Source organism: Scomber japonicus, chromosome 7 (genome assembly GCF_027409825.1).
Source record: "Scomber japonicus isolate fScoJap1 chromosome 7, fScoJap1.pri, whole genome shotgun sequence".
Lineage (NCBI taxonomy): Eukaryota > Metazoa > Chordata > Actinopteri > Scombriformes > Scombridae > Scomber > Scomber japonicus.
The window spans coordinates 27,802,886-27,830,559 of record NC_070584.1 but is presented as its reverse complement, the minus strand read 5'-3'; the positions used below and the strand labels follow the sequence as shown (position 1 = coordinate 27,830,559).

Below are 27,674 nucleotides of genomic sequence, written 5' to 3'. Positions count from 1 at the left end.
GGCCTTGTACTACACCACAACAGCCCGGTCCTCTAGCGGCCATGTTTCCACCTGCAGCTCCAACTACACCAACTGCGAGCTGGGGAACCTGCAGTGTGGCCAGACCTATAATGTGATCACTGTGGCCTCAAACGATGAGTGTGGCAGCCCCCCCAGCTCCAGTTTGCAGGTTGAATCAGGTAAAACTAAGTTGTGGGGCAAAGATCTTATATACTGGTTATTTTGGTCATTTTTGAGTAACTTCAAGGGGATATATTATAGTTTTTGTGATTCATTTAAAAAAGACTAAATCATTTCCTAAAGTAGCCCAGCACTGTGGTTTTTGTTGGTAGGGGTAACTTGGTATTCTTGGTTTTGGTCTTAATGTGATGTGCTAAGAATAAGAAAAAAATAAAGTAGCGCATCACACTAGCTGAAAATCATATTTTTTGCTGCCCTCTAGTGGCTAAAGTTCTCATCACTTTTCAAATCACATTAATTTTTTGTGTTTGATTTTAGTACAAAAATAAATTAGGTGAGGTAAAAGTCATTTTAAATATATTTCATAATAGTATAATAATATTTTTTATGAATAATAATGTAATACATTTCAATAAATAATTAAATAAATATCAATACAAACAAAACATTTCCAGATTGACATTAGCTGGATGTGTTCAGACTTTATGTGTCTCAGTTTAGTAATTAGTTTCTATTTAAAGCTGCAGTGTGAAACTTTTACAATAAATGAACGTCCATTACATTCAAGCGAGTTCACTTCATGCTGCACTGTTTTACAGCTCCAACAGTAGCAATGGAGTAGGCTACACTGGAGCTAATGTTTTGTATATTTATTGTATATAGTACTTTGATATATTTTTGAGATGGTTTATTGTTTATTTGATTTAATTGTTATTTTATTTTGTTGTGTTTTTACTTGGAGGTGCTGTTGTGTCAATTTTGAGTTTCCACCAAGGGGGATCAATAACGTTACCCTATCCTATCCCTATCCTATAATTACTTTCACTGCCAGGAGGGGGAGACAAAAGTCCTGCACTACAGGGGACTTAAAGTAATCTATGATCTCTATTGACCTTTTTGGACTACCCAAATTGTTTACTGAAAGGAGGAATGCCAGTATCCTGTTCAGTAGAAAAAATGCAAATATTTTACATGCCTTTTGAGGAGTTTGTGTTTCCACCAAAAAGTAAACTTTCTCTCTTTCCCTTCCCTCCACCAGTGCCTTGTCCTCCTAAGGATGTTGAAGTTGTACTGGACTGCTCTACTAACACGGCCCTCGTTGAGTGGCAGGCCAGCAAGGGAGCCGATTCCTACATTGTCCAAGCACTCGGCGTGCAGGAACATGAATCTGGCTGCGAGACAGACTCAGAGTCCTGCATCCTCTCTGATCTCTTGTGTGGCTTCACCTACAACATCACTGTGATTGCCGTCAACAGTGAGTGCAATGTGTCGCGGAGTGACATGAAACAGCTACAAACAGGTATGGATAAGGAGCATGTTGGGGCCTGGCAGCATAATAAAAGTTTGGGAATATCTGTGTATGTCTATTGTTATGTTAGGACAGGGGGAGATTATTTATTTATATACTGATCATTAACACCCCATTTAAACATGTGATGGGACTTTGATATTATACATTTAAAGTACATTTAGAGTGTCTGTTATTTGACAAATAAAAGAGATGTCAATTTCACTGACAAGGATGTCAAACTTTAAACCTCAATAACTCAAATCTATCAGACTGCAGATAGAAGCTGAGTGTGGACTTGTATTAACAAAACATTAATATTTCTCTGTGTGTCTGTGCAGTGCCTTGTGTACCAAAGCAGGTGGAGGCTCGGGTGGTTTGTGAGTCTGGTGCTGTGGCGGTCTCATGGGAGCCCAGCAGTGGGGCATTATCCTACACCACAGTTGCCCAGGGCAACGGTGGCTACGAGTCAACGTGCAACAGCACCGACACAACATGCCTGTTCAGCGAATTGCTGTGTGGCCTCAATTACTCCATCACTGTTAGGGCTGCAGATGAGACATGTGACAGTGCTGAAAGTTCTGCTGTGGAGATCAGCAAAGGTAGAATCAAGACTAATACATTAGACATTTATCCTAAACAGCAGCATTCAGTGCTTCTATAAGGCATATTGCAAGTTGTATTCATATTTTACTTATACTGATCTTTATTTATGCCTGCCTGTCTGTCTGTCTGTAGGGGCGTGTGTACCACAGAAGGTAACAGCAGAGATGGTGTGCAGCAATGACACAGGTGTGGTGTCATGGGAAGAAGGAGAGGGTGTGTCCTCGTACATGGTGCGGGCTTTTGGACCCAATGGTCACAAGATCCAGTGTGATACTTTTGAAACCAGTTGTGAGCTACTCAACATGCAATGTGGCCAGCTCTACAACTTGACAGTGACAGCTCTGGATGAACAATGTGACAATAGTCACGCTTACCTCGACCTGCAGTCAGGTAAATATTAACAATAAGTTAGGTGCTGTGGTTTTGGTGTGGACAAGTGTATTAACACAGGATCTTACATGATGGAACCAATACATTTCTGTTTTAAGATTTAGAGTTATAGAAGTCTAAATGGGTCACATAATGGCTCACATTTTACTCATGCTATGAGTAAAGCTAATAGTATTATTATGCTTCAAGTCTCTTTTCTTCTATTTTTAAATTTTGTGATTTGGCATTAAGTAAGAAGAACTCATTGTTTATCTTTCCTCTTCTCTCTACCAGTACCTTGCAGGCCCACCAATATCAAGGCATCACTACTGTGCCACTCAAACTCAGCAGCGGTGACATGGGAGCCAGCCAGCGGCGCAGCTTCCTATCTTGCTGTGGGTATCACAGCAGACGGAGACCACCAGACCGAGTGCAACAACACCATGACCCACTGCGATCTGAGCGACCTGCAGTGTGGCCAGACTTACAACGTGAGCGTGTTTGGCCTGGATGAGTCCTGCACCAGCGTGGAGAGCGACAAGGCTTACATGCAGACAGGTACTGTGCAACACAGAGGGCCAATTATCTACTCTTTGTAAAAGCTTGTTGAGACTTTCTATACATTTTGATGACAGTCTTATTTTTTGTTATAGTGAAGTGATTCTGAAAGTGCTTTTCTTCAGTTTACATTTGCATTAGTTTTGTTCATTATTCCTCAAAATAGAAACTTAGAAATTCCCTGAAGGTAGTTAAACAATAATATATTAACTTATCTTTTTTCTCCACTCTTTCTCACATGCAGCTCCCTGTGCACCACAGGACGTGACTGTTGATGTCCAGTGTGATGAAGGTGCTATGGTCGTGTCCTGGTCACCCAACCCCAATGCCCAGTATTTCCACGTGGCAGCAGTGAGCAACAAGGGGGAGAGACTCTACTGTAACTCGAGTGACACAGCCTGCACCATTCAAAATCTTCCTTGTGGACGGAGCTACAACGTTACTGTGTTGTCTGTCAGAGATGACTGTGAGAGCAAGCCGAGCCCTACAGTTGTGATTTCTACAGGTAAACTGAAGCCATTTGTCACACATCTCAGCTTGTCAGTGGTATGATGCAGTGGAATTGGCTCTTTAACTAATTTCATTCGATGAAAACATGCGTAGCAAACTACAGATTCTCCACAAGGGGAGGCTGTGCATTATTCATCATATCAGGCTTTAAGAAGTCAATATGCACCTATAAGAAAGCAAAGTCCTACAGGCAGGAAGTGTTACAGCTGTAGTTTTCCTTTTTATGAATGCAGTTCGATATTGCATTTGCATGTGTTTCCCAGCTTTATAGTTCTATATTTAAAGTTACAGTTCACTATTTTAGGAAATACAAATTTTCACTTCTCAGCCACAACTCTTTCCAAGTGTTAGATGAGAAGATCAATGTTGGCATAGAGGCTGACAGGAAACAGAGAGAGAGAGAGAGAGAGAGAGATGGGGGAATGATGTGCAGCAATCGTCCCTTGCTGCAGTCAGGGACGTTGCAATTACATAGCATGCATGGTAACCACTCGACTACCAAAGCAAAGCACTCTGGTATCAGTAACATTTATGTCTGCTATGCTGGAAAATCAAGCAAGAACCAACTTCAAACCATAGCTGGCCAATAGCTGGTCTTGCTGGATTTAGCTGCTGAGTCAACTTGCTCAAGATTGAGATAAATTTTGAAATAATTCCTTATGAATGCTCATTTGTTTCCATTTCCTCTTCAGCTCCATGTGTGCCCAGGAACCCACAAGGCCGCCTGGACTGCGTAACTAATTCAGCTTGGGTGACTTGGGACGCCTCAGAAGGAGCTCTCAGCTATTTTGTGCTGGCCCAGGAGGTTGGAGGTCACAACTCCACCTGCACTACTACCTCCTCTCCCTGTAATGTGCCAGATCTGAAATGCGGGACGCTTTACACCTTCCATGTCACTGCTGTCAACAAAGACTGCCGCAGTAATACCAGCACCACCTTTGAGATTGAGACAGGTATTTAACATGAATCTCTGCTGTCAAGATATGATCAGAAGATTTCAAACTGTTGATGGTTTTCTGGAGCATTTATATAAATATATCTGCCCTGTCCTGTAGGTCCTTGTGCTCTAACATCCATCAGTGCAGTAACACAGTGCAACAGTGAGACAATCCTGGTTGAATGGGAGCTGACTCAAGACACACCCGTCTATCTGGTGACCGCCGAGGGCCACGACCAATCCCTCCTTTCCTGTAACAGCTCCTCCAATTCATGTGTACTACAGGATATTCGCTGTGGCATGCAATACAGCATCATTGTATCATCTTCTTCTGATAAGTGCAGCAGCCTTAGAAGTCCACCAAAGAAGATAAAAACAGGTATTTTTCTGCTCACCAAGTAGCCTGATTCACTTCATTCTTTATGGAAAAATCTTCTATTATCAAAAGTAAAGCCACAGCGCAAGCCGCAAATTTAAGGTTATTCTGTCTTCTCTAGCACCCTGTGTCCCAGACAACGTGACAGTGGTACCATCGTGCGAGGAGAATGGAGCCACAGTGACGTGGGCCCACTCCCCTGTGGCCACATCCTACCTGCTGACAGCAACAGGAAGGGATGGACACGTTACGGAATGCAACACCTTAGTGAACAACTGCACCCTTGCTAATCTGCATTGTGGACAGCTGTATAACTTGAGCATCACTGCCAGTGGAGACAACTGCACCAGCGCACCCCAGACTGCATCCTTCAGGACAGGTAGAGAGATGACCAGACATGTCTCTTTTGCCAAGTGAAATTTCAAGAAGCACGAAATCTAACCAATCTAACCAAAGCAACATTTTAGATGAGGTGTATACTGTATGTTAGTGTGTAAAATGATATACAGTAGATTATGAAGTCTAGAGCTGCAATGGTTTGTCAAATAATTGGCTGACAGAAGATTTATTGGTTAAAATGTTGTTAATTGGCTAATCTATCAAGTCCAGGAAAGAAAATTGATGAATTGTTGAATTGCAGCCTGTCAAATATCAGATTTCTGCTTATGTGATAAGAAACTATTGTGTTTTGAACTGTTGTTCCTATAAAATAAGTAATTTGAAGACAGGCATTTTCCACTGTCATCTGACTTCACAGATATGATTAATCAACAAAGGCAGATAAATTGATAATTTTTGGATGCAGCACTAAAGTCACATTTTCACAATAGATGTTAGACAATTGGACCAAAGAGGCCTAAAGGAAATATTGTGGTGACATCTGTAATCATGCATCATACTGCAAAAATTACCTTTTTGTTAATAATCAGTATGAGTTACCTGGGATTTTAAGTAGGTTTTGTTTCTGTCATGTTATTCTATTAATGTACTAATATACTAAATTCAATTTCAACTAAAAGCTGAAGTTAGATTTTATACTTAAGTAGTCACCTCTTTTTAGACTCTTCTCCAGAATGTGCATGGCCTTTTTCCTTTTTTTGTCTCCTTTTAAATCATGACCAGCTGTATGCTTGAATGTCTGACAGATATTATGTCCTGTGTTCCTTCTCAGTGCCCTGTGAGCCCTTGAGTCTAGCAGTGGATATTTATTGCAAGACAAACTCAGCCATCCTTTCTTGGAATGAAAGTGAGGGTGCTGTGAAGTATTTTGTCTTTGCCCAACCTATGGATGGAGACATGTTATACTGTGACAGCACCAACACCTCCTGCATCATTGAAGGCCTGGAATGTGGCGAAATGTACAATTTCTCTGTTGAAGCCTCCAATGGCATTTGCAACAGCTCATTTAGTGCACCTCTACAAGCTGGAGCAGGTAAATATCAGAGTTCAAAAGTGAATTATGGCAGTAGCAAAAATATAAAAATAAAATATAGAGAAACAATTTTTTTTTAAGAGTAGTTATTCAATTACATCATTTTACTGAAAATCTTTTAGAGCTTCAGTGGTTTGTCAGACACAATCAATTTGTTGTTTCCGTACGTATGTTACAATAATCAATTCAAGAAGCACTCAATTGGTTAATAATCTGCAATGTAGTATAGCAAGTCTAATAAATAGATACAGCACAACAAAATCTAATTATCCTACCAAAAAGGCTAGCAAGGATGATCTTTTACATTTTCAAATTGTCACAAAAACAAAGAGAATCTATCTCCTTCTTCCTCAGCTCCATGTGCTCCAACTGGTCTTAAAGTACGGATGCAGAAGAGTGACCAAACTCACTGGGCTTTGACATCATGGGACAGCGTCAACTGTTCCAACGTCAAGTACCTGGTGGAGGTGACCGGTCGAATCCAAAACAACCCACAGGCCCTGATGGAGTTATCTTCTTATTGGTGGTCCAGGGAGGATTTTGAGTTCCCAATGCCTTGCAGCACAGCTTATAACATCACTGTACGCGCCAAAAACTCAGCTGGGGTCAGCGAACCTTCCAGCGTCCTTACTGGAGTCACAGGTAATTATATGTTTTCATTGGATTATGTAGCACATAGATCACATTTTTTGTGATCTGTATATATTGATGGTTTATATCATTTTTGAAAAAAATATATCTATATATTTGAATGTGTTTAGCCAGAATATGTCTTGTATCTTCGCCTCATATAGCATAGGTTTAGATAAAATAAGAAACTCCAATCTGTCTGTTTACACCATTTTTACTGTTTCCTTTCCAGTGCCCTGTACTCCACAGGATGTGAAATACTCTGGTAACAGACAGTCTGCTGTGCTATCCTGGGAGGCCTCATTGTTTGCCACAAGGTACACTGTCTACAATGTGTCGGGTACAGACCGTGTCGAGTTGTGCAACACCACAGGGCTCTTCTGTGCACTGACCAACTTTGATCCTCACACCACTGAAGTGACGGCCAGCAGTGCCGTGGGAGAGAGCAACCCTAACAGCAACATAACAGGTCAGATGCAGGGCGAGAGAATCACCAGCAATACACGGGATTCACAAAAATAATCTCTCCACGTCATTCAGCTCGAGCTGTAGCAGCAACATCCATTTGGTTTGAAGTGAATTTTGGGTGAATTTTTCCTATTTGGTTCAGTTTGTTTGGGCTTGTGTGAAAGTACCCTATGTTTCAATCAGGTCCCACATACTTCAGTTGTAAGTTAGGATAACACTGCGACACTGCAATCTGTAATGAATATTCGTATCTTTCTCAGGTCCAGGAGGAACTCGGAGAAGAAGAGATTTACGGGCTACTCAGGTTTTTGCCAATTTAGACAGAGGTACGTATAACGGTTAGGGCTGCAATCATCAGAAAATTGATCACCAGTTTTTTTTTAATAAGTGATCAACATTTTAACCTGCTGAAATTTTATAAAATAATCCCCACATTAGTCTATAATGGAAAAAAATAATTTGTTGCTTCCCTAGTTTTGTTATCAGAGAACCAAGAGACCGTGTTATACATAGTGTTCAAACATGAGTATAACCTCATCAAAGGTCTTTTATTACAAAATATCTTCTAATTCCTATCCCATCTTTCTGACTCTCAGATCTTGAGATTCCAACTGTTTCTATAACAGTTGGTGGGGTTTCCTTGTATGTGAAGTGGACGACAGTGAAGGATGCAAATGAGTACACGCTTGTCATTGAGGAGGAGCAGAGTGAGCAGCGGGCCAGCCAGCCACCTCGAGTAAGAACCGTGGAAGGTGATTTTTACATAGAGACTGACCTCAGGCCCTGGACCACCTACTGTGTCAGGCTTGCAGCCAAAAACACCATCAGCCAAAGCAACTACTCCAGGCCAAAGTGCAGAACCACTGGTGGCTCCTAATGAAATACCAATTAAATAGACACTGGACTAAGCAGAAACACCATCATATGTTTATCATCTCCACTCACTAGAGGGAAAACTGTAAAAAAAAAAAAGTAAGTCCAACTACAAAGTTTTAAGAAAACCTTTCTTTTTACTTTACATGTCACAAATAAATTATGATCAAACAAGAGGAGAACTTTAGATTGGAATACTAAATAAATCTTTCTTAGCAATATATGATATACATTCTTATAACTGTGGCTGGTATCCTAGCAGCATGTGGCATTATAGCTAACAAAGTATTGCTGAAATTATATTTATCATAAATGTTTCTATTTTTGAGGTAGGCTATTAGATTATCTGGTTGATTATTAAAGTGAAACTAGTAAACTAAACTAATAAACTGATAATTTATCAAGCAATATTTTTTAAAACCATGCAGTATATTTTCTTTTTGATGTACTATATGACTTGTCATTTTGAGAACACTTTGACAGATCTTTTTTAACAGTCCCAGAAACTGCAGAATAAAGAAAATCTGTGAAACATTAAAAGGCTCTTCTATAAATGTCAGTGTGGACAATTTTGTTTCGTTACATACTTAAGTGTGTGCGTCTATTTGTGTTGTGTTGAACTGATAACTGAAGGAATTGTGGTAGGTTAACTATTAATTCTGTAATTTTGGCAATGCACATCTAGAAGAAGAACATTGTGAGTTTCAATATTAGAAGTCCATCAAAATGAAATATGCCACACAGAAAGTTGGTCCAATTTTGGATATGACAACTTTACATTTGATTATTAGGCAGACCATTAAACAGACAGGATCAAGAAGACTGAACAGGAAACCTGCACTACAAACAACAGCAGCCAGTGTTTGTTAAAAATGAAGCCCCTGTGAAACATAACTAATTATTCTGAGTCTTCCTGTTGCTTTAAATGTATCTCTATCGTTTCTGGGTATTTCTGCTTTTTCTCGAATAATAAAATGACTATGAAATTACACAGAGTTTACTGTATGTAAATATTCAGACAATTGTGAATCCAGAAGCAATTAAATGGGATTCAGCCATCATTTGTTAAATTGTTGACATGTCTTTTGTGGAAGAAAAAAAAGGCAGAATGAAAATAAAGGAGATTTCAACAATCTAGACAATTTGACTTCAATAGTTGTATCATTCACCATATTGTATTGTATAATTCAAATTATATTTATTATATATATATATATATATGTATATGTATAATAAAAACACTAAAATATATAAACACTAAAATGATGAATATACCACAAAATAACACACTTCAAATCTTTCGTATTTTGTTTTGCAATTACCGGTATTATGTTTTAACTGTCTTCATTATTTAGTATTTGAATATTTATTATTTTTGTGTCCGGATTGAAATGTAAATTTGACCTTGATAAATTGGAGTCTAGAAAAAGACATCAAACATATTTGGACACTTATCAGTTTTATTCATTTGTACATAATCATGCCATTTGTCAGGTATCCTTGACAGCCTAGACACAACACATCATCACATCTAGCAAGTAGCAATATTAAACTGTAAGAATATCTATTCAGTGGTTTCTAAACAAAAGCAGTTCAATCTCTATCATCTACACAGGAAAATTGTTTTATTAAATATAGTTAATATTCGCAATATGTGTCTTTTAGCTGTAGCTTAATATATTTACCATATGCCACTGCACTTTGGATTCACTGGGTTCTTTAAAAAGTATTCTGAACTGATGTGTATAGTTGACAAAACACATTTCCTTCACCTCTAATTACATTGAATTCACCTTAATGAAATAAGTTAGTCTAAGTACAGTATATGGCTACTTTCTACATGATCTTTGTCTTACAGGAACCTGGCTGCATTATTTGAAGGCTGACAATGATCTTAATGGCTCTTCTAAACCAGGGGTAGAAAAGGGCATAAATTAGAGGATTTAAAGTGGAGTTACAAGAAAATAGCCAAATTTGAGCAGATGAGCCATCAGCTGCGATGTCCTCTGCTGCTAGAAAAGGACCGTAATATGGACAGAGACAAACTATAAACACAAGTAGGACAATGCCAAGAGTTCTAGCAGCCCTCATCTCAGATTTCTTCACAATTACAGTTTGAGTTCTTGATTTGACAGCTACAGCTTGAGACCGCATAACACGTGCCTGTGATACAGCCACCACAAACACTCTCATATAGAGAACAATGATAACAGTAACAGGCACGAAAAAAGTGACAATAAAGTCTACTACTCCTGATATGTAGCTTATGATAAGTGTACATTCTTGGGAGCAGGGATTGAACATGTATTTTTGGGACAAGTGATCTTTTAACATTATGAGGTTATAGATAACAGAACAGATCCAACACAAAGACACACAGATTTTAGCTCTCTTTGTTGTTATCATGGAAGAATAGTGCAGAGGAACACAAATAGCCACATAACGGTCCACTGATATGAGCACCATGCTTCCAACAGAGGAAGAGGTGAGAGTAAAGCCCAACAAAAAAAACAAGAGAGCACATGTGATTTTACCTGGAAACCAGCAGGACTGCTGGGCGACTGCAGTTGGCATCACTGCAACACCCACAAGCAAGTCAGACACAGCCAGGGAGAGGAGGAAGACATTGGTGGTGGTATGAAGCTGCCTGGAGAGGAAGATTATGAGTTTTCTAATTAGTGGTAGTTTCCTGAAGTGTGTCATATTTCTGAGAATACAGAATATTTTACCTTTACTGACACAAATCTACAACCAAACTCTACAAGCAAATGAAATCTCTACTCTTTCAGTTTAGCAAATTGGACTTTATCATGACTACGGCTATTGTGACACCTTCATACAAAGAACCCCAAGTTAAGAACTGAGCTCTTTAGCCTATTTAGCTTTTGAAGCTTATATGCAGGACGGAGTAAGAGCCATATTTGGTTTCATAGCATAGGATTTAAAAAATCATAATTGTATAAAAACTGATGCTCAGCAGTTTTCCCTAAATTCTCCAACAACCAAACCTGTTATTACACATTACTAACTTTAATAATTCAAGAAAAGTATCTGTGCCTGAAATGAGAGATGGAGATGACCACCAACAGGTTGAGCATCACAGTCAGCAGAACAATGCAGTACAACAGTGTTTTGATGAACGTGGCTTTGGGTGAAACCAGCATTGAAATGCAGGAGGTGTTGAGAGGAAGGATGCAGAGCTCAACTTGTTCCAGTGTCTCTACCATCGTCAGAGGATATGATGAGGGAGCTGCAGAGGTCTGGCAGCTCTCTGATTCATTTCTTCATGATATCAGTTATTTAACTCTTATCTTTCTCATTTTCCCCATGTTTCTTCAACCTTCCCCGAACTCCTCCTACTCACCACCTTTTGCTCTCTTTCCGATTTTAACACACCTCTTTTGACCAGTATTGCTCCTCACCTATCACACCCTGTTTTCCCTCCTTATCCTAGTTATTGCTCCTATTTCCAGACATTACCAGATGGATCTCTCTCTCTCTCTCTCTTCCTCTCTATCTGTCTCTCTCTCAACCTCAACCGGTTGAGGCTAATGGCGGCCCACTTAGAGCCCAGTTCTGCCTGAGTTTTACTTCCATTAAAAGGCAGTTTTTCCTTGCCACTGTCACCAAGTGTTAGCTCATGTTGTAATATTGGATCTCTATAAATTAAATTAAAGAGTATGGTCTAAACCTGCTCTATGTGAATAATGCCTTGAGATGACTTTTGTTGTGATTTGGCACTATATAAATAAAGATTGATTGATGTAATAATACTACATTAAAGACTACATTGTCTACAATGGTCAGCTTTATATTAAGAAATTATTAACCAGTTAGTTTGCCTCAGCAACTGGCCAAAAGAAGAATAGGTAAAAGGACCACATTTAATGAAATTGCAGTTGTTTGGTCAAAATAAAAAAAACGTTTCATCCACCCATCCTATATAGGCTACTTGCTAAAAAAAAAGAGCAATGCCTAAGATGCACAAATTGTTTAGAATTAAAGTTCTTTAAGTTTGATTAAAAAATAGGAAGATCTGAATAATACATTCAATATTTGCTAAGAGGTATAGGAGATGTGGTATGATTTAATTGATGTTATTTTTCAATTTCATTTATCTTTCCATTCCAACAACAATATACAGAGAAAATGTGAATTTGTTGGTCATATTTAGGAATCCTGATTAATCATATTTAATCCACAGCTGTCCTGTGATAGTGTTTGACAGGTTGCCTTAAACTATTTTTAACACTCTCTGAAAAAACACAAACACAAACTATAGAATACCGACAGTAAAAACTGACTGTCAAAACATATCTTTGATATTTCTGAATGTCACTTTTTTGTCATGTCTTGGCTGACATATGCGTATACAATCTGAGTAAACAATATTTTCTGTTCTGAAATAACTGAATGATACGGTGGCCGAGACCCGCCATAGCTGCAAATAAAAAGAAACGCTGCAAACAAAAACAAACGCTGCTGCAAATAAAAAGAAACGCTGCAAATAAAAAGACACACCGCAGCAAACAAAAAAAACGCTGCAAATAAAAACAAACGCCGCTGCAAATAAAAGAAACACCGCAGCAAACAAAAAAAAAAACACCGCAGCATATAATAAAGAAAACGATGCAAATAAAAAAAGCCACAACGGAAGTGGATTACCGGGGACTGTTTTTGCCGAAACACCGGAAGAAGAAACAATAACAACAACAGGACTACGAATTGGAAAACGAACTTGTTGTATTGTTAGCTTCGGCTAACACGGGGAGACCACTAACGAGAGTGGAAACAACTGACGGCTACATAGTTCCGGCAGCTTATTACTGTCGTTGTTGTTGTTTCTTGTACGTGTAGGTCAGGAAAAGACGTAAAAGGGACCGTATATGGTTTGTTATTTGTGTTATTACGTTACGTGTTGGACTAAATACATGGACATATTGAGGATAGTATTTCGATGTTATGGAAACGGATTTCATATTTCACAAGAATGGATACTTGGCGAGCTGTACAGAAAGTCCTGAGTCATAAGATGATCGTTGTGGATAAAGGGAAGACTTTGAAGGTATGTAGAGATTATAGCTGTTTTTACTTTAGCTGAGTGGCTAGCCGAGCCAATCGCTAATACTATTACGGCTGTGAGCAACCAATATAATTCGTGAGTGGTCTTGAATGAATCAGGGCAACCTATGCTTTCTAACAATGTACGGCATGAATAAATATGCTTAAGGGTTGGTGTTTAAAACATTCAGAAGGACTTGTGGCTACCTCCCAACCTCCGACCCGTCCCGTAGGCGGAACAGTGTGTTTTAAGTGTCTGCAGTTCCGATCCTCATCCCCATGTTGGCTGAAACAGACAAGTCACCCTCAAACATGCTGGAAACCATATTGATGTTTGGTTTGCAGTTAGTCATCCCTAATGTTTATGTGGCTTTGAGGATGTTCCTCACGTTGCCGGTGACAAACTGTGAGGACACAGCTTAAACTTCACATTAATCCAAATAATTATTGTTACCCACGCCTTAGATTATTGTTATCATGATTATTAATGATACAAACAACAACAAGCTGCCGGAACTATGTAGCCGTCAGTTGTTTCCACTCTCGTTAGTGGTCTCCCCGTGTTAGCCGAAGCTAACAATACACCGGCATTCTCCAGTTCAACTTCAAACCTGGGGCTACATCGCCTGACCAAATAACACATTAAAAAGTACATGTAGCGACATTAAACACTACCATTTTCACTTACTTTCTAGTTCGTTTTCCAATTCGTAATCCTGTTGTTGTTGTTGTTGTTTCTTCTTCCGGTGTTTCGGCAAAAACAGTCCCCGGTAATCCACTTCCGTTGTGGCTTTTTTTATTTGCATCGTTTTTTTAAATTATATGCTGCGGTGTTTTTTTTTTGTTTGCTGCGGTGTTTCTTTTATTTGCAGCGTTTTTTTTGTTTGCTGCGGTGTGTCTTTTTATTTGCAGCGTTTCTTTTATATGCAGCAGCGTTTCTTTTTGTTTGCAGCGTTACTTTTATTTGCAGCTATGGCGGGTCTCGGCCACCGTAGAATGAAGCTCAAAGACATTTATGTTCAATTTTTAGAGAGACCTTTAAACAGGCCGTACACGAAGACAGCAAACAACCTACAGCATCTGATGTTAATTAACAATTAAGCTTCTTTGAAAGATAATTAGTCTTCCTTTTCCTTTAAATTTATCTTCATCATTTCAGGGTATTTATGGGATTCTTGAGTAAGAAAAGGACAAATAGTATATGTTCAGTGTCCTGATAAAAACATCAATTTGGCCAGTCTTACACAGATTGAGACAGTTACTAGTTTTATTCATTTGTACATAATCATAGCATTTGTCAGGGATCCCCAACAGACTGGAAACAACACATCACTTTTAGCATTTGTATTTTTCTCTACAATATTTAAGCTATTATATAACCTCATTCATTATTTATACAGCAGATATTGTTCTGTTTTAAAGTACGGTAATATAAAACAGTAAGGATACCTATTCAGTGTTTCTAAACATCTAAACTGTCTAAGTTACTTTTAAAACATAATTCATATTGTTAATATCTGTCTTTCCCAACCTAATATATTTATTATATGTCACAACAGTGTGGTTTTATTGTGTTCTTTAAAAAGTATTCTGAACTGATGTGTGACGGTTTGTGTGCAGGGTAGACCCAAAAGGCAGGAGACCAGGGAGCAATTCAAACAGCGGTTTATTTGCAAAAACCAAAACTCAAGGAGCCGCTGGAAGCAGCGGTATGGGGGGGTCGGGCAGGGCTTCCTCACGGGGGAAGAACAAACTCAAAACGGGCCACTTCAGGCGGTGGTGCAGGCAGTGGTAGCTGGAGGCAGGAGACTGGCTGACCATGAGGCTCGGTGACTGAAAAATCTTCTGGCAGTGGTGTGGAGGTGAACCAGGCTTTTATGGAGGTGTGAGATGATTAGTGGATTGAACTCAGGTGTGCTCCTTGCTCTTCAGGAAGTAGGTCAGCCCCGCCCCCTGAGCCACCACCTGCCCTGCAGGAGACAGGAAGAGAAAAGAGAAAAACATAACCACAGCCAAAACAAAAGTAAAAACAGAACAAAACTGACCCCAGTCCATAACATGATGTATACAAAGTTGACAAAAGACAAAACAAAATTTAATCTTCATTTACTCCGAGTTCACTTTAATAAATCCAATTTATATACAGTATATGGCTATTTTCTAAATGATCTTTGTGTCACAGGAACCTGGTTGCATTATTTGAAGGCTAACAATGATTTTGATAGCTTTTCTAAACCAGGGGTAGAAAAAGGCATACAAATATTTTTGTATTTGTGATGTACTATATTATTTCTCATTTTGTGAACTGCAGAAAAAAGACAGTCAGGAACACTCTTGCATTTCATAGATTAAACAATTTATTGCGACAAATAAATACTGTTTTGCTTGGCATGTGAGAATATAGACTATTTTACTTCTCTTAATAGAGAAATATAAAAACTAAACTCGACATGCAAAATAAATCTCCAAGTCTTTTATTAGATCCACACTTGAAATAATCCTAGACAGTGTGGTGGAAATATTAAGAGAGAGATTATCATAACTTCTACTACTGTGGTACCTTCATACAGAGAGACCCATTGACAATAACATTTTCATTTATAGGTGAAACTGATATCAATAGCCTGTTGTAGCTTTTTAAAAACAATGCAAAACACTTGTATGCATTCAGGGCTGTTTTATTGCTAAAATAAACTCTTGCATACAATTTAAAAAAGCATAATTTTATGAAAACTGTTGTTCATCTCTTTCCCCTATAAGTTAAATTACCCAGACACCTGTACCTGCTGTAACACACAACAAACTGCAATATTTCAAGAAAAGCATCTGTGCATGAAATGTGAGATCACACATATTTTCACAGTTATCAGTTTTATTCATTTGTACATAATCATGCCATTTGTCAGGGATCCTCGACAGCCTAGACACAACACATCATCACATCTAGCAAGTAGTAAGATTAAACTGTAAGAATATCTATTCAGTGGTTTCATAACAAAAGCTGTTAAATCATCATCATCTACACTGGGAAATTGTTTGATTAAATATCGTTAATATTCTCAATGTGTGTCTTTTAGCTGTAGCTTAATATATTTACCAAATGTCACAGCACTTTGGATTCACTGGGTTCTTTAAAAAGTATTCTGAACTGATGTGTATAGTTGACACAAAAAAAACACATTTACTTCACCTCTAATTACATTGAATTCACCTTAATGAAATAAGTTAGTCTAAGTACAGTATATGGCTACTTTCTACATGATCTTTGTCTTACAGGAACCTGGCTGCATTATTTGAAGGCTGACAATGATTTTAATGGCTCTTCTAAACCAGGGGTAGAAAAGGGCATAAATTAGAGGATTTAAAGTAGAGTTACAAGAAAATAGCCAAGTTACAGCAGATGAACCATCAGCTGTCATGTCCTCTCCTGCTAGAAAAGGACTGTAGTATGGACACAGACAAAGTATAAACACAAGTAGGACAATGCCAAGAGTTCTAGCAGCCCTCATCTCAGATTTCTTCACAACTACAGTTTGAGTTCTTGATTTGACAGCTACAGCTTGAGACCGCATAACACGTGCCTGTGACACAGCCACCACAAACACTCTCATATAGAGAACAATGATAACAGTAACAGGCATAAAAAAAGTGACAATAAAGTCTACTACCCCTGATATGTAGCTTATGAAAACCGTACATTCTTGGGAGCAGGGATTGAACATATCTATTTGGGACAAGTGATTTTTTAACATTATGAGGTTATAGATAACAGAACAGATCCAACACAAAGACACACAGATTTTAGCTCTCTTTGTTGTTATCATGGAAGAATAGTGCAGAGGAACACAAATAGCCACATAACGGTCCACTGATATGAGCACCATGCTTCCAACAGAGGAAGAGGTGAGAGTAAAGCCCAACAAAAACAAGAGAGCACATGTGATTTTACCAGGAAACCAGCAGGATTGCAGGGCGACTGCAGTTGGCATCACTGCAACACCCACAAGCAAGTCAGACACAGCCAGGGAGAGGAGGAAGACATTGGTGGTGGTGTGAAGCTGCCTGGAGAGGAAGATTATGAGTTTTCTAATTAGTGGTAGTTTCCTGAAGTGTGTCATATTTCTGAGAATACAGAATATTTTACCTTTACTGACACAAATCTACAACCAAACTCTACAAGCAAATGAAATCTCTACTCTTTCAGTTTAGCAAATTGGACTACGGCTATTGTGACACCTTCATACAAAGAACCCCAATGAAATTGAGATTTTTTTTAATTTACAAGTTAAGAACTGAGCTCTTTAGCCTATTTAGCTTTTGAAGCTTATATGCAGGACGGAGTAAGAGCCATATTTGGTTTCATAGCATAGGATTTAAAAAATCATAACTGTATAAAAACTGATGCTCAGCAGTTTTCCCTAAATTCTCCAACAACAAAACCTGTTATTACACACTACTAACTTTAATAATTCAAGAAAAGTATCTGTGCCTGAAATGAGAGATGGAGATGACAACCAACAGGTTGAGCATCACAGTCAGCAGAGCGATGTAGTACCACAGTGTTTTGATGAACGTGGCTTTGGGTGAAACCAGCGTTGACATGCAGGAGGTGTTGAGAGGAGGGATGCAGAGCTCAGCTTGTTCCAATGTCTCTACCATCGTCAGAGGATGTGATGAGGGAGCTGCTGAGGTCTGGCAGCTCTCTGATTCACTTCTTCATGACATCAGTTATTTAACTCTCATGTGCTGCAGACCCCTCCCCAAACCGAACTTCTCCAACTCACCAAATGTTGCTCTCTTTCCAATTCCCTCTCTTTTTCAATAAGTTAACTTCCTACTAGGGCTGCAACTAACAAATATTTGAATAATTGATTGATTGGTCAATTATCTTTTCGATTAATCAATGAATTGGATTAAAAAAATAAAAAAACATTGTTTATTCAGAAAAAGAACTGGTCTTTACGACTCAAAGTTCTTGACATTACATATCATTCACCCATTCATACACTGATGGCAGGGGCTACCACTTGCTCATCAGGGGGAAATTTAACAGTTCATACACATTCATACACCGTTGGCGCAGCAACGGGATCAGTTTGGGGTTAAGTGTTTCGCCAAGGACAAATCGACACGTGGACTGGAGAAACCGGGAATCGAACAGCCACTCTTCCAGTTGGATGACGACCGCTCTACCTCCTGAGCCACAGTCGCTCAATTTAAATTGACAGCAAAACATTTTCAATATTAAATGATAAATAACAATTTAAAAAACAAATGTTTATGTCAAATAGCTATTATAACTGAAACAACACAAAAAGCTGGTGGAATCAGCTTGTACTGATCATAAACAAGGGGAGCATTACCTGTGGGGATCTGGTGGAGAACTGCTCTTGTGTCTCCATAGTTCTTGTCATTGGCTGCAAAAACCACTGACCATTGTCAGCAGGTTGCAACCTCTACTGTTGGTCAGGTGTCAGATCATCCAGATCTTTTAGGGTAAGGAGGACAGCTGCTCAATCTAAAATTTGCTTACCGCTTGCACATCCAGTTGGATACCGACGGTTCTGCATTGGTAAAAACCAACTCCTCTAAGGTCTGAAAATCTTACATCAACCTGAAACTAGGACCTTGCCTTGCTTGTTGTAGGGAACATCGACTTGAAGGCAGCTGTTCTGGGGTGAAGGCCCTGAACGAGACTGTCCCAGAGATTATGAATCACGTTCATTTCAAAGTTCCCACAAGCAGAACTATTATCACCGTCTTTTGCTATAACTGCCCTACAATTTTACCCAACATGTGAACAGTCCTACCCACAACAGTAGATACTCACTAGAGCTAGTTTTTACACTTGGTTTGAATCTAATTTGTATAATGTGCATCAGAAACCTTGTTCTCTGACCATATGTGTATCCTCAGGTTTCTCAAGGTACCATAAAACCCCAAAAGCAAAAAGCTGACTTTCATGTTTTTAATAAATATACAGCTCAGTTATTCTCATCACTTTTAACACTGCCAACACCGCTAACAATTTGCCCTTTCTCATCAATACAATGACCAGTAGGGCATGTTTAATCACTTATTTATCCTAGATATGACCAAAAATTAACTCAAGTCCACTTTCAAAATTGTGCCATGGATGAACAAAGAAATTTTTAGCATTAAAAAAACGTATAGAATATTTGAAAGTAGATGGAAGTCCAGTAAATTGTAGGGTCATTACTTGCTGCTTAAGGAATTACCATATACCCGAAAACAGGCCAGGGAAAAAACAAGGGTGGATAAATCTCTTAAAACAACTTCTACTTCAGAGCTCTCCCCAATGAAAACCCGCCTTTCCAGTGTAAGTGGGGTGCAATCCATTGATGGGTGCTTGACACCATTCCAGCCTGCTAAAACTTTAGGTCCTTTGCTAGAGTCTTCCCCATTGCCAACATCTGATTTATGATGTTGTGTTGTAATCCAGTCCCTAAATTGTGTCTTAGCTGTTGGAACTCCGTCTGGGTCCCCACTATTGGTGTAGAGGTTGTTGAATGGGTTGATGAGCGGGCTGCTGGGACTGCAACATCAGGTTCATAAGTCTGATTGGTCCCTACCTCACCATTCAGTAGCAGCTTGTTTCCGAATGCCTTTGCCTACTCCTAGTCTAGGGCCCCATTCTTAGTCAAATCTGTTGCTGGACTGAGTGATGTTGAGTACCTGATGGAGGTCTCTTCTTTTTGGCAGCCCAGGAAATATTTTGGGTTTCCAATGCCTTTGCAGCACAGTTTATAACATCACTGTATGTTCCTGAAGCTCAGCCTTGGTCAGCAAGCCTTCCAGCACCCTTACTGGAGTCACAGATAATTGTATCTTTATATTGGATAATGCAGCCTGTACATTGCAATTTTAGTGATCTGTACATTTTCTCTTTTTGGATTTAGTTATACATTTAGGTTTAGGTAAAGTAAGAGACTCCAGTCCCTCTATTAACAGCATTTTCACCCTTTCCTTCCCAGTGCCCTGTGCTCCACAGAATATGAAACACTCTGGTAATAAATAGTCTTCCTGTGCTTTCCTGGGAGGCCTCAGTGTTTGCCATAAGGTAGTGTTGTAGTACTTGAGATCGATCTCAAGGCCACATTCAGTCTTCATTACTTAGTATTTGAATATTTTTATTACTGTCCAGTGTCCTGATAAAAACATCAATTTTGCCTTGATGATTTGTAGTCTGGAAAAAGATGTCACAAAGATTTGGATATTTATCAGTTTTATTCATTTCTACATGATGATGCTTTTTTTTAGGAATCCTCAACAGTCTGGGTACAAGATATCTCACAGTTAATACATGTAATGACAAATGTAAATGACATGATTTAATTGCAAATTCTTAACAGTAATTGTTTATGTCATTTTTTGTGTCATACTTTTAATAATTACAAAATAGGTACCTGTATAATGCGTATGCACAACTTCTACTGTGTTGATGAACATAGACCTAGATTACACAATTCATGACATTAATATATTTGGCCATTCAATAGACTTTAGCCATATAATGCTCTTTTTTTTAAGGAAGTAGATATTTTTTCTGTTTTTAAAGTACAGTACTGTACATTCTGTAAGAATACTTATTCAGGTAGTCTTTTTGCTGTCCTTTCCAACAACACTGTGGTTTTACTGTGTCCTTTAAAACATGGTGAACTGATGTGTCGAGTTGATAAAACAAAACAAAACAAAAATCACTTCAACTTCAATTATACTGAATTTACACTTAAATAAGTCAGATATATATCTTTATTCTACATGATCTTTGTCTTACAAGAACCTGGTTGCAGTATTTGAAGGCTGACAATGAGTGTAATGGATTTTCTGAACCAGAAAGACTACATTGTCTTGTCTACAATGGTCAGCTTTATATTACGAAAAAAAAGAGCAATGGCTAAGATGCACAAATTGTTTAGAATTAAGGTTATCTTTAAGTTTGATTAAAAATAAGAAGATCTGAAGAATACATTCTATAGTCGCTAATAGGTATAGGAGATGTGGTATGATTTAGTTGATGTTATTTTTCAACCTCAATAATAACATGATTTGCATTTGTCATGAATAAAAAAAAACAAAAGTTACACATATATGTCCGCCTCCTGTCATTTATCTTTCCATTCCAACAACAATATACAGAGAAAATGTGAATTTGTTGGTCATATTTAGGGATCCTGATTAATCATAATTAATCCACAGCTGCCCTGTGATTGTGTTTGACAGGTTGCCTTAAACTATTTTTAACACTCTCTGAAAAACACAAACACAAACTATAGAATGCCGACAGTATGTCAAAACATATCTTTGATATTTCTGAATGTCACTTTTTTGTCAAGTACTGGCTGACATATACCAACACCCATACATATACCATGTGAGAAATAGCTTAATAAGAATTAAAAGTAAACAATGTTTTCTGTTCTGAAATAACTGAATGAAGCTCACAAGACATTTATGTTCAATTTTTAGAGAGACCATTAAACAGGCCGTACAATGAAGACAGCAAACCTGCATTACACCAGCTGCTGTAGGTCTTTGAAAGATAATTATTCTTAGTGTTCCTGTTGCTTTAAATTTATCTTCATCATTTCAGGGTATTCCTGGGATTCTTGAGTAATAAAAATACAAATAATATTTCTTCAGTGTCCTGATAAAATTATCAATTTGGCCTTGATGATTTAGAAAACAGTCTTACACAGATTGAGACAGTTATTAGTTTTATTCATTTGTACATAATCATAGCATTTGTCAGGGATCCTCAACAGACTGGAAACAACACATCACTTTTAGCATTTGTATTTTTCTCTACAATATTTAAGCTACTATAGAACCTCATTCATTATACAGCAGATATTCTATTTTAAAGTACAGTAATATAAAACAGTAAGGATATCTATTCAGTGTTTCTAAACATCTAAACTGTCTAAGTTACTTTTTAAAACATAATTCATATTTTAATATCTGTATTTCCCAACCTAATATATTTATTATATGTCACAACAGTATGGTTTTATTGTGTTTATTGTGTTGTGTGAAAAAGTATTCTGAACTGATTTCTATAATATCTTGAAATCACAGGAACTTGGTTGCAGTATTTGAAGGCTAACAATGATTTTGATAGCTTTTCTAAACCAGGGGTAGAAAAAGGCATAGATCAGAGGATTTAAAGTAGAGTTACAAGAAAATAGCCAAGTTACAGCAGATGAACCATCAGCTGTCATGTCCTCTCCTGCTAGAAAAGAACCATAGTATGGACACAGACAAAGTATGAACACAAGTAGGACAATGCCAAGAGTTCTAGCAGCCTTCATCTCAGATTTCTTCACAATTACAGTTTGAGTTCTTGATTTGACAGCTACAATTTGAGACCGCATGACACGTGCCTGTGACACAGCCACCACAAACACTCTCATATAGAGAACAATGATAACAGTAACAGGCACGAAAAAAGTGACAATAAAGTCTACTAACCCTGATATGTAGCTTATGAAAACTGTGCATTCTTGGGTGCAGGGATTGAACATGTCTATTTGGGACACATGATCTTTTAATATTATGAGGTTATAGATAACAGAACAGATCCAACACAAAGACACACAGATTTTCGCTCTCTTTGTTGTTATCATGGAAGAATAGTGCAGAGGAACACAAATAGCCACATAACGGTCCACTGATATGAGCACCATGCTTCCAACAGAGGAAGAGGTGAGAGTAAAGCCCAACAACAAAAACAAGAGAGTACATGTGATTTTACCCGGAAACCAGCAGGACTGCTGGGTGACTGTAGTTGGCATCACTACAGCCCCAACAAGCAAGTCAGACACAGCCAGGGAGAGGAGGAAGACATTGGTGGTGGTATGAAGCTGCCTGGAGAGAAAGATTATGAATTTTCCAATTAGTGGTAGTTTCCTGAAGTGTGTCATATTTCTGAGAATACAGAATTTTTTACCTTTACTGACACAAATCTACAAAAACCAAACTCTACAAACAAATGAAATCTCTACTCTTTCAGTTTAGAAGAATTGGACTTTATCATGACTACTGCCTTCGTACAAAGAAGCCCAATGAAATTTAGATTTTTTAAATTTATAAGTTAAGTACTGAGATCATTAGCCTATTTAGCTTTTGAAGCTAGTATGTAGGATGGACTGAGAACCATATTTGGTTTCATAGCATAGGATTTATAAAATCATAATTGTATGAAAACTGATGCTCAGCAGTTTTCCCTAAAATCCCTGACACAAAAACCTGTTATTACACACTACTAACTGTAATAATTCAAGAAAAGTATCTTTGCCTGAAATGAGAGATGGAGATGACAACCAACAGGTTGAGCATCACAGTCAGCAGAACAATGCAGTACAACAGTGTTTTGATGAACGTGGCTTTGGGTGAAACCAGCATTGACATGCAGGAGATGTTGAGAGGAAGGATGCAGAGCTCAACTTGTTCCAGTGTCTCTACCATCGTCAGAGGATGTGATTAGGGAGCTGCAGAGGTCTGGCAGCCCTCTGATTCACTTCTTCGTGACATCAGTTATTTAACTCTTATCTTTCTCATTTTCCCCATGTTTCTTTTAGCTTTCCCGAACTCCTCCTACTCACCACCTTTTGCTCTCTTTCCGATTTTAACACACCTCTTTTGACCAGTATTGCTCCTCACCTGTCACACCCTGTTTTCCCTCCTTATCCTAGTTATTGCTTCTATTTCCAGACATTACCAGATGGATCTCTCTCTCTCTCTCTCTTCCTCTCTATCTGTCTCTCTCTCAACCTCAACTGGTTGAGGCAAATGGCGGCCCACTTAGAGCCCAGTTCTGCCTGAATTTTACTTCCATTAAAAGGCAGTTTTCCTTGCCACTGTCACAAAGTGCCAGCTCATATTGTAATATTGGATCTCTATAAATTAAATTAAAGAGTATGGTCTAAACCTGCTCTATGTGAATAATGCCTTGAGGTGACTTTTGTTGTGATTTGGCGCTGTATAAATAAAGATTGATTGATGTAATAATACTACATTAAAGACTACATTGTCTTGTCTACAATGCTCAGCTTTACATTAAGAAATTATTAACCAGTTAGTTTGCCTCAGCAACTGGCCAAAAGAAGAATAGGTAAAAGGTCCACATTTAATGAAATTGCAGTTGTTTGTTAAAAAAAAGGAAAAAAGTTTAATCCACCCATCCTATATTTGCTAGATGCACAAATTGTTTAGAATTAAGGTTATCTTTAAGTTTGATGAAAAAAGAGGAAGATCTGAATAACACATCCTATATTCACTAAGACGTATAGGAGATGTGGTATGATTTAGTTGATGTTATTTTTCAACCTCAATAATAACATGATTTGCATTTGTCATAAATAAATAAATAAAAAAGTTACACATATATGTCCACCTCCTGTCATTTATCTTTCCATTCCAACAACAATATACAGAGAAAATGTGAATTTGTTGGTCATATTTAGGAATCCTGATTAATCATAATCCACAGCTGACCCGTGATTGTTTGACAGGTTGCCTTAAACTATTTTTAACACTCTCTGAAAAACACAAACACAAACTATAGAATGCCGACAGTATGTCAAAACATATCTTTGGTGTTTCTGAATGTCACTTTTTGTCATGTACTGGCTGACATATACCAACACCCATACGTATACCATGTGAGAAAAAGCTTAATAAGAATTAAAAGTAAACAATATTTTCTGTTCTGAAATAACTGAATGAAGCTCACAAGACATTTATGTTCAATTTTTAGAGAGACCATTAAACAGACCGTACAATGAAGACAGCAAACCTGCATTACACCAGCTGCTGTAGGTCTTTGAAAGATAATTATTCTTAGTCTTCCTTTTGCTTTAAATTTATCTTCATCATTTCAGGGTATCTCTGGGATTCTTGAGTAATAAAAACACAAATAATATATGTTCAGTGTCCTGATAAAAACATCAATTTGGCCTTGATGATTTAGAAAACAGTCATACACAGATTGAGACAGTTATTAGTTTTATTCATTTGTACATAATCATAGCATTTGTCAGGGATCCTCAACAGACTGGAAACAACACATCACTTTTAGCATTTGTATTTTTCTCTACAATATTTAAGCTACTATAGAACCTCATTCATTATACAGCAGATATTCTGTTTTAAAGTACAGTAATATAAAACAGTAAGGATACCTATTCAGTGTTTCTAAATATCTAAACTGTCTAAGTTACTTTTCAAAACATAATTCATATTGTTAATATCTGTCTTTCCCAACCTAATATATTTATTATATGTCACAACACTGTGGTTTTATTGTGGTCTTTAAAAAGTATTCTGAACTGATTTCTATAATATCTTGAAATCACAGGAACTTGGTTGCATTATTTGAAGGCTGACAATGAGTTTAATGGCTCTTCTAAACCATGGGTAGAAAAATGCATAGATCAGAGGATTGAAAGTGGAGTTACAGTATAATAACCAAGTTACAGCAGATGAACCATCAGCTGTCAAGTCCTCTCCTGCTAGAAAAGGACTGTAGTATGGACAGAGACAAAGTATAAACACAAGTAGGACAATGCCAAGAGTTCTAGCAGCCCTCATCTCAGATTTCTTCACAACTACAGTTTGAGTTCTTGATTTGACAGCTACAGTTTGAGACCGCATAACACGTGCCTGTGATACAGCCACCACAAACACTCTCATATAGAGAACTATGATAACAGTAACAGGGCCCAAAAAAGTGACAATAAAGTCTACTACCCCTGATATGTAGCTTATGAAAACTGTACATTCTTGGGAGCAGGGATTGAACATATATTTTTGGGACAAGTGATCTTTTAACATTATGAGGTTATAGATAATAGAACAGATCCAACACAAAGACACACAGATTTTAGCTCTCTTTGTTGTTATCATGGAAGAATAGTGCAGAGGAACACAAATAGCCACATAACGGTCCACTGATATGAGCACCATGCTTCCAACAGAGGAAGAGGTGAGAGCAAAGCCCAATAAAAACAAAAGAGTACATGTGATTTTACCAGGAAACCAGCAGGATTGCAGGGCGACTGCAGTTGGCATCACTGCACCACCAACAAGCAAGTCAGACACAGCCAGGGAGAGGAGGAAGACATTGGTGGTGGTGTGCAGCTGCCTGGAGAGGAAGATTATGAGTTTTCCATTTAGTGGTAGTTTCCTGAAGTGTGTCATATTTCTGAAAATACAGAATATTTTACCTTTACTGACACAAATCTACAAAAACCAAACTCAACAAACAAATGAAATCTCTACTCTTTCAGTTTAGCAAATTGGACTATATCATGACTACTGCCTTCATACAAGAAGCCCAATGAAAATTAGATTTTTTTAATTTACAAGTTAAGTACTGAGATCATTAGCCTATTTAGCTTTTGAAGCTTGTATGCAGGATGAACTAAGAGCCATATTTGGTTTCATAGCATAGGATTTATAAAATCATAATTGTATGAAAACTGATGCTCAGCAGTTTTCCCTAAAATCCCCAACAACAAAACCTGTTATTACACATTACTAACTTTAATAATTCAAGAAAAGTATCTGTGCCTGAAATGAGAGATGGAGATGACCACCAACAGGTTGAGCATCACAGTCAGCAGAGCGATGTAGTACCACAGTGTTTTGATGAACGTGGCTTTGGGAGAAACCAGCGTTGACATGCAGGAGGTGTTGAGAGGAAGGATGCAGAGCTCAGCTTGTTCCAATGTCTCTACCATCATCAGAGGATGTGATGAGGGAGCTGCTGAGGTCTGGCAGCTCTCTGATTCACTTCTTCATGACATCAGTTATTTAACTCTCATGTGCTGCAGACCCCTCCCCAAACCGAACTTCTCCAACTCACCAAATGTTGCTCTCTTTCCAATTCCCTCTCTTTTTCAATAAGTTAACTTCCTACTAGGGCTGCAACTAACAAATATTTGAATAATTGATTGATTGGTCAATTATCTTTTCGATTAATCAATGAATTGGATTAAAAAAATTAAAAAAACATTGTTTATTCAGAAAAAGAACTGGTCTTTACGACTCAAAGTTCTTGACATTACATATCATTCACCCATTCATACACTGATGGCAGGGGCTACCACTTGCTCATCAGGGGGAAATTTAACAGTTCATACACATTCATACACCGTTGGCGCAGCAACGGGATCAGTTTGGGGTTAAGTGTTTCGCCAAGGACAAATCGACACGTGGACTGGAGAAACCGGGAATCGAACAGCCACTCTTCCAGTTGGATGACGACCGCTCTACCTCCTGAGCCACAGTCGCTCAATTTAAATTGACAGCAAAACATTTTCAATATTAAATGATAAATAACAATTAAAGAAACAAATGTTTA

At 38.1% G+C, this 27,674-nt stretch overlaps 4 protein-coding genes across 4 annotated transcripts; all 4 read right to left on the bottom strand.

Annotated features, from left to right (window-relative positions):
* Positions 1–10,063: 10,063 nt before the first annotated feature.
* Positions 10,064–11,454, bottom strand: LOC128362291 (trace amine-associated receptor 13c-like). Its single transcript, XM_053323032.1, has 2 exons — positions 11,285–11,454; positions 10,064–10,874 (listed from the first exon to the last, which is right to left on the bottom strand). Exons 1-2 carry the CDS (start codon positions 11,452–11,454, stop codon positions 10,064–10,066), a joined length of 981 nt encoding a protein of 326 aa, XP_053179007.1.
* Positions 11,455–16,542: 5,088 nt separating this feature from the next.
* On the bottom strand, positions 16,543–17,947 carry LOC128362290 (trace amine-associated receptor 13c-like). The gene is made up of 2 exons (XM_053323030.1): positions 17,778–17,947; positions 16,543–17,350 (listed from the first exon to the last, which is right to left on the bottom strand). The coding sequence occupies exons 1-2, from the start codon at positions 17,945–17,947 to the stop codon at positions 16,543–16,545; spliced, it is 978 nt and encodes a 325-aa protein (XP_053179005.1).
* Positions 17,948–22,365: 4,418 nt separating this feature from the next.
* Positions 22,366–23,776, bottom strand: LOC128362289 (trace amine-associated receptor 13c-like). Its single transcript, XM_053323029.1, has 2 exons — positions 23,607–23,776; positions 22,366–23,176 (listed from the first exon to the last, which is right to left on the bottom strand). The coding sequence occupies exons 1-2, from the start codon at positions 23,774–23,776 to the stop codon at positions 22,366–22,368; spliced, it is 981 nt and encodes a 326-aa protein (XP_053179004.1).
* A 1,869-nt stretch (positions 23,777–25,645) lies between these two features.
* On the bottom strand, positions 25,646–27,051 carry LOC128362288 (trace amine-associated receptor 13c-like). Its single transcript, XM_053323028.1, has 2 exons — positions 26,882–27,051; positions 25,646–26,453 (listed from the first exon to the last, which is right to left on the bottom strand). The coding sequence occupies exons 1-2, from the start codon at positions 27,049–27,051 to the stop codon at positions 25,646–25,648; spliced, it is 978 nt and encodes a 325-aa protein (XP_053179003.1).
* Positions 27,052–27,674: the final 623 nt, after the last annotated feature.

Coding starts and splice junctions, on each gene's coding strand:
- LOC128362291 (XM_053323032.1), bottom strand. CDS start 11,454: ATGGTAGAGACACTGGAACAAGTTGAGCTCTGCATCCTTCCTCTCAAC. Junction 10,875..11,284: donor ATCTCCATCTCTCATTTCAG/GCACAGATACTT, acceptor CTTCCTCTCCAG/GCAGCTTCATACCACCACCA.
- LOC128362290 (XM_053323030.1), bottom strand. CDS start 17,947: ATGGTAGAGACATTGGAACAAGCTGAGCTCTGCATCCCTCCTCTCAAC. Junction 17,351..17,777: donor ATCTCCATCTCTCATTTCAG/GCACAGATACTT, acceptor CTTCCTCTCCAG/GCAGCTTCACACCACCACCA.
- LOC128362289 (XM_053323029.1), bottom strand. CDS start 23,776: ATGGTAGAGACACTGGAACAAGTTGAGCTCTGCATCCTTCCTCTCAAC. Junction 23,177..23,606: donor ATCTCCATCTCTCATTTCAG/GCAAAGATACTT, acceptor CTTTCTCTCCAG/GCAGCTTCATACCACCACCA.
- LOC128362288 (XM_053323028.1), bottom strand. CDS start 27,051: ATGGTAGAGACATTGGAACAAGCTGAGCTCTGCATCCTTCCTCTCAAC. Junction 26,454..26,881: donor ATCTCCATCTCTCATTTCAG/GCACAGATACTT, acceptor CTTCCTCTCCAG/GCAGCTGCACACCACCACCA.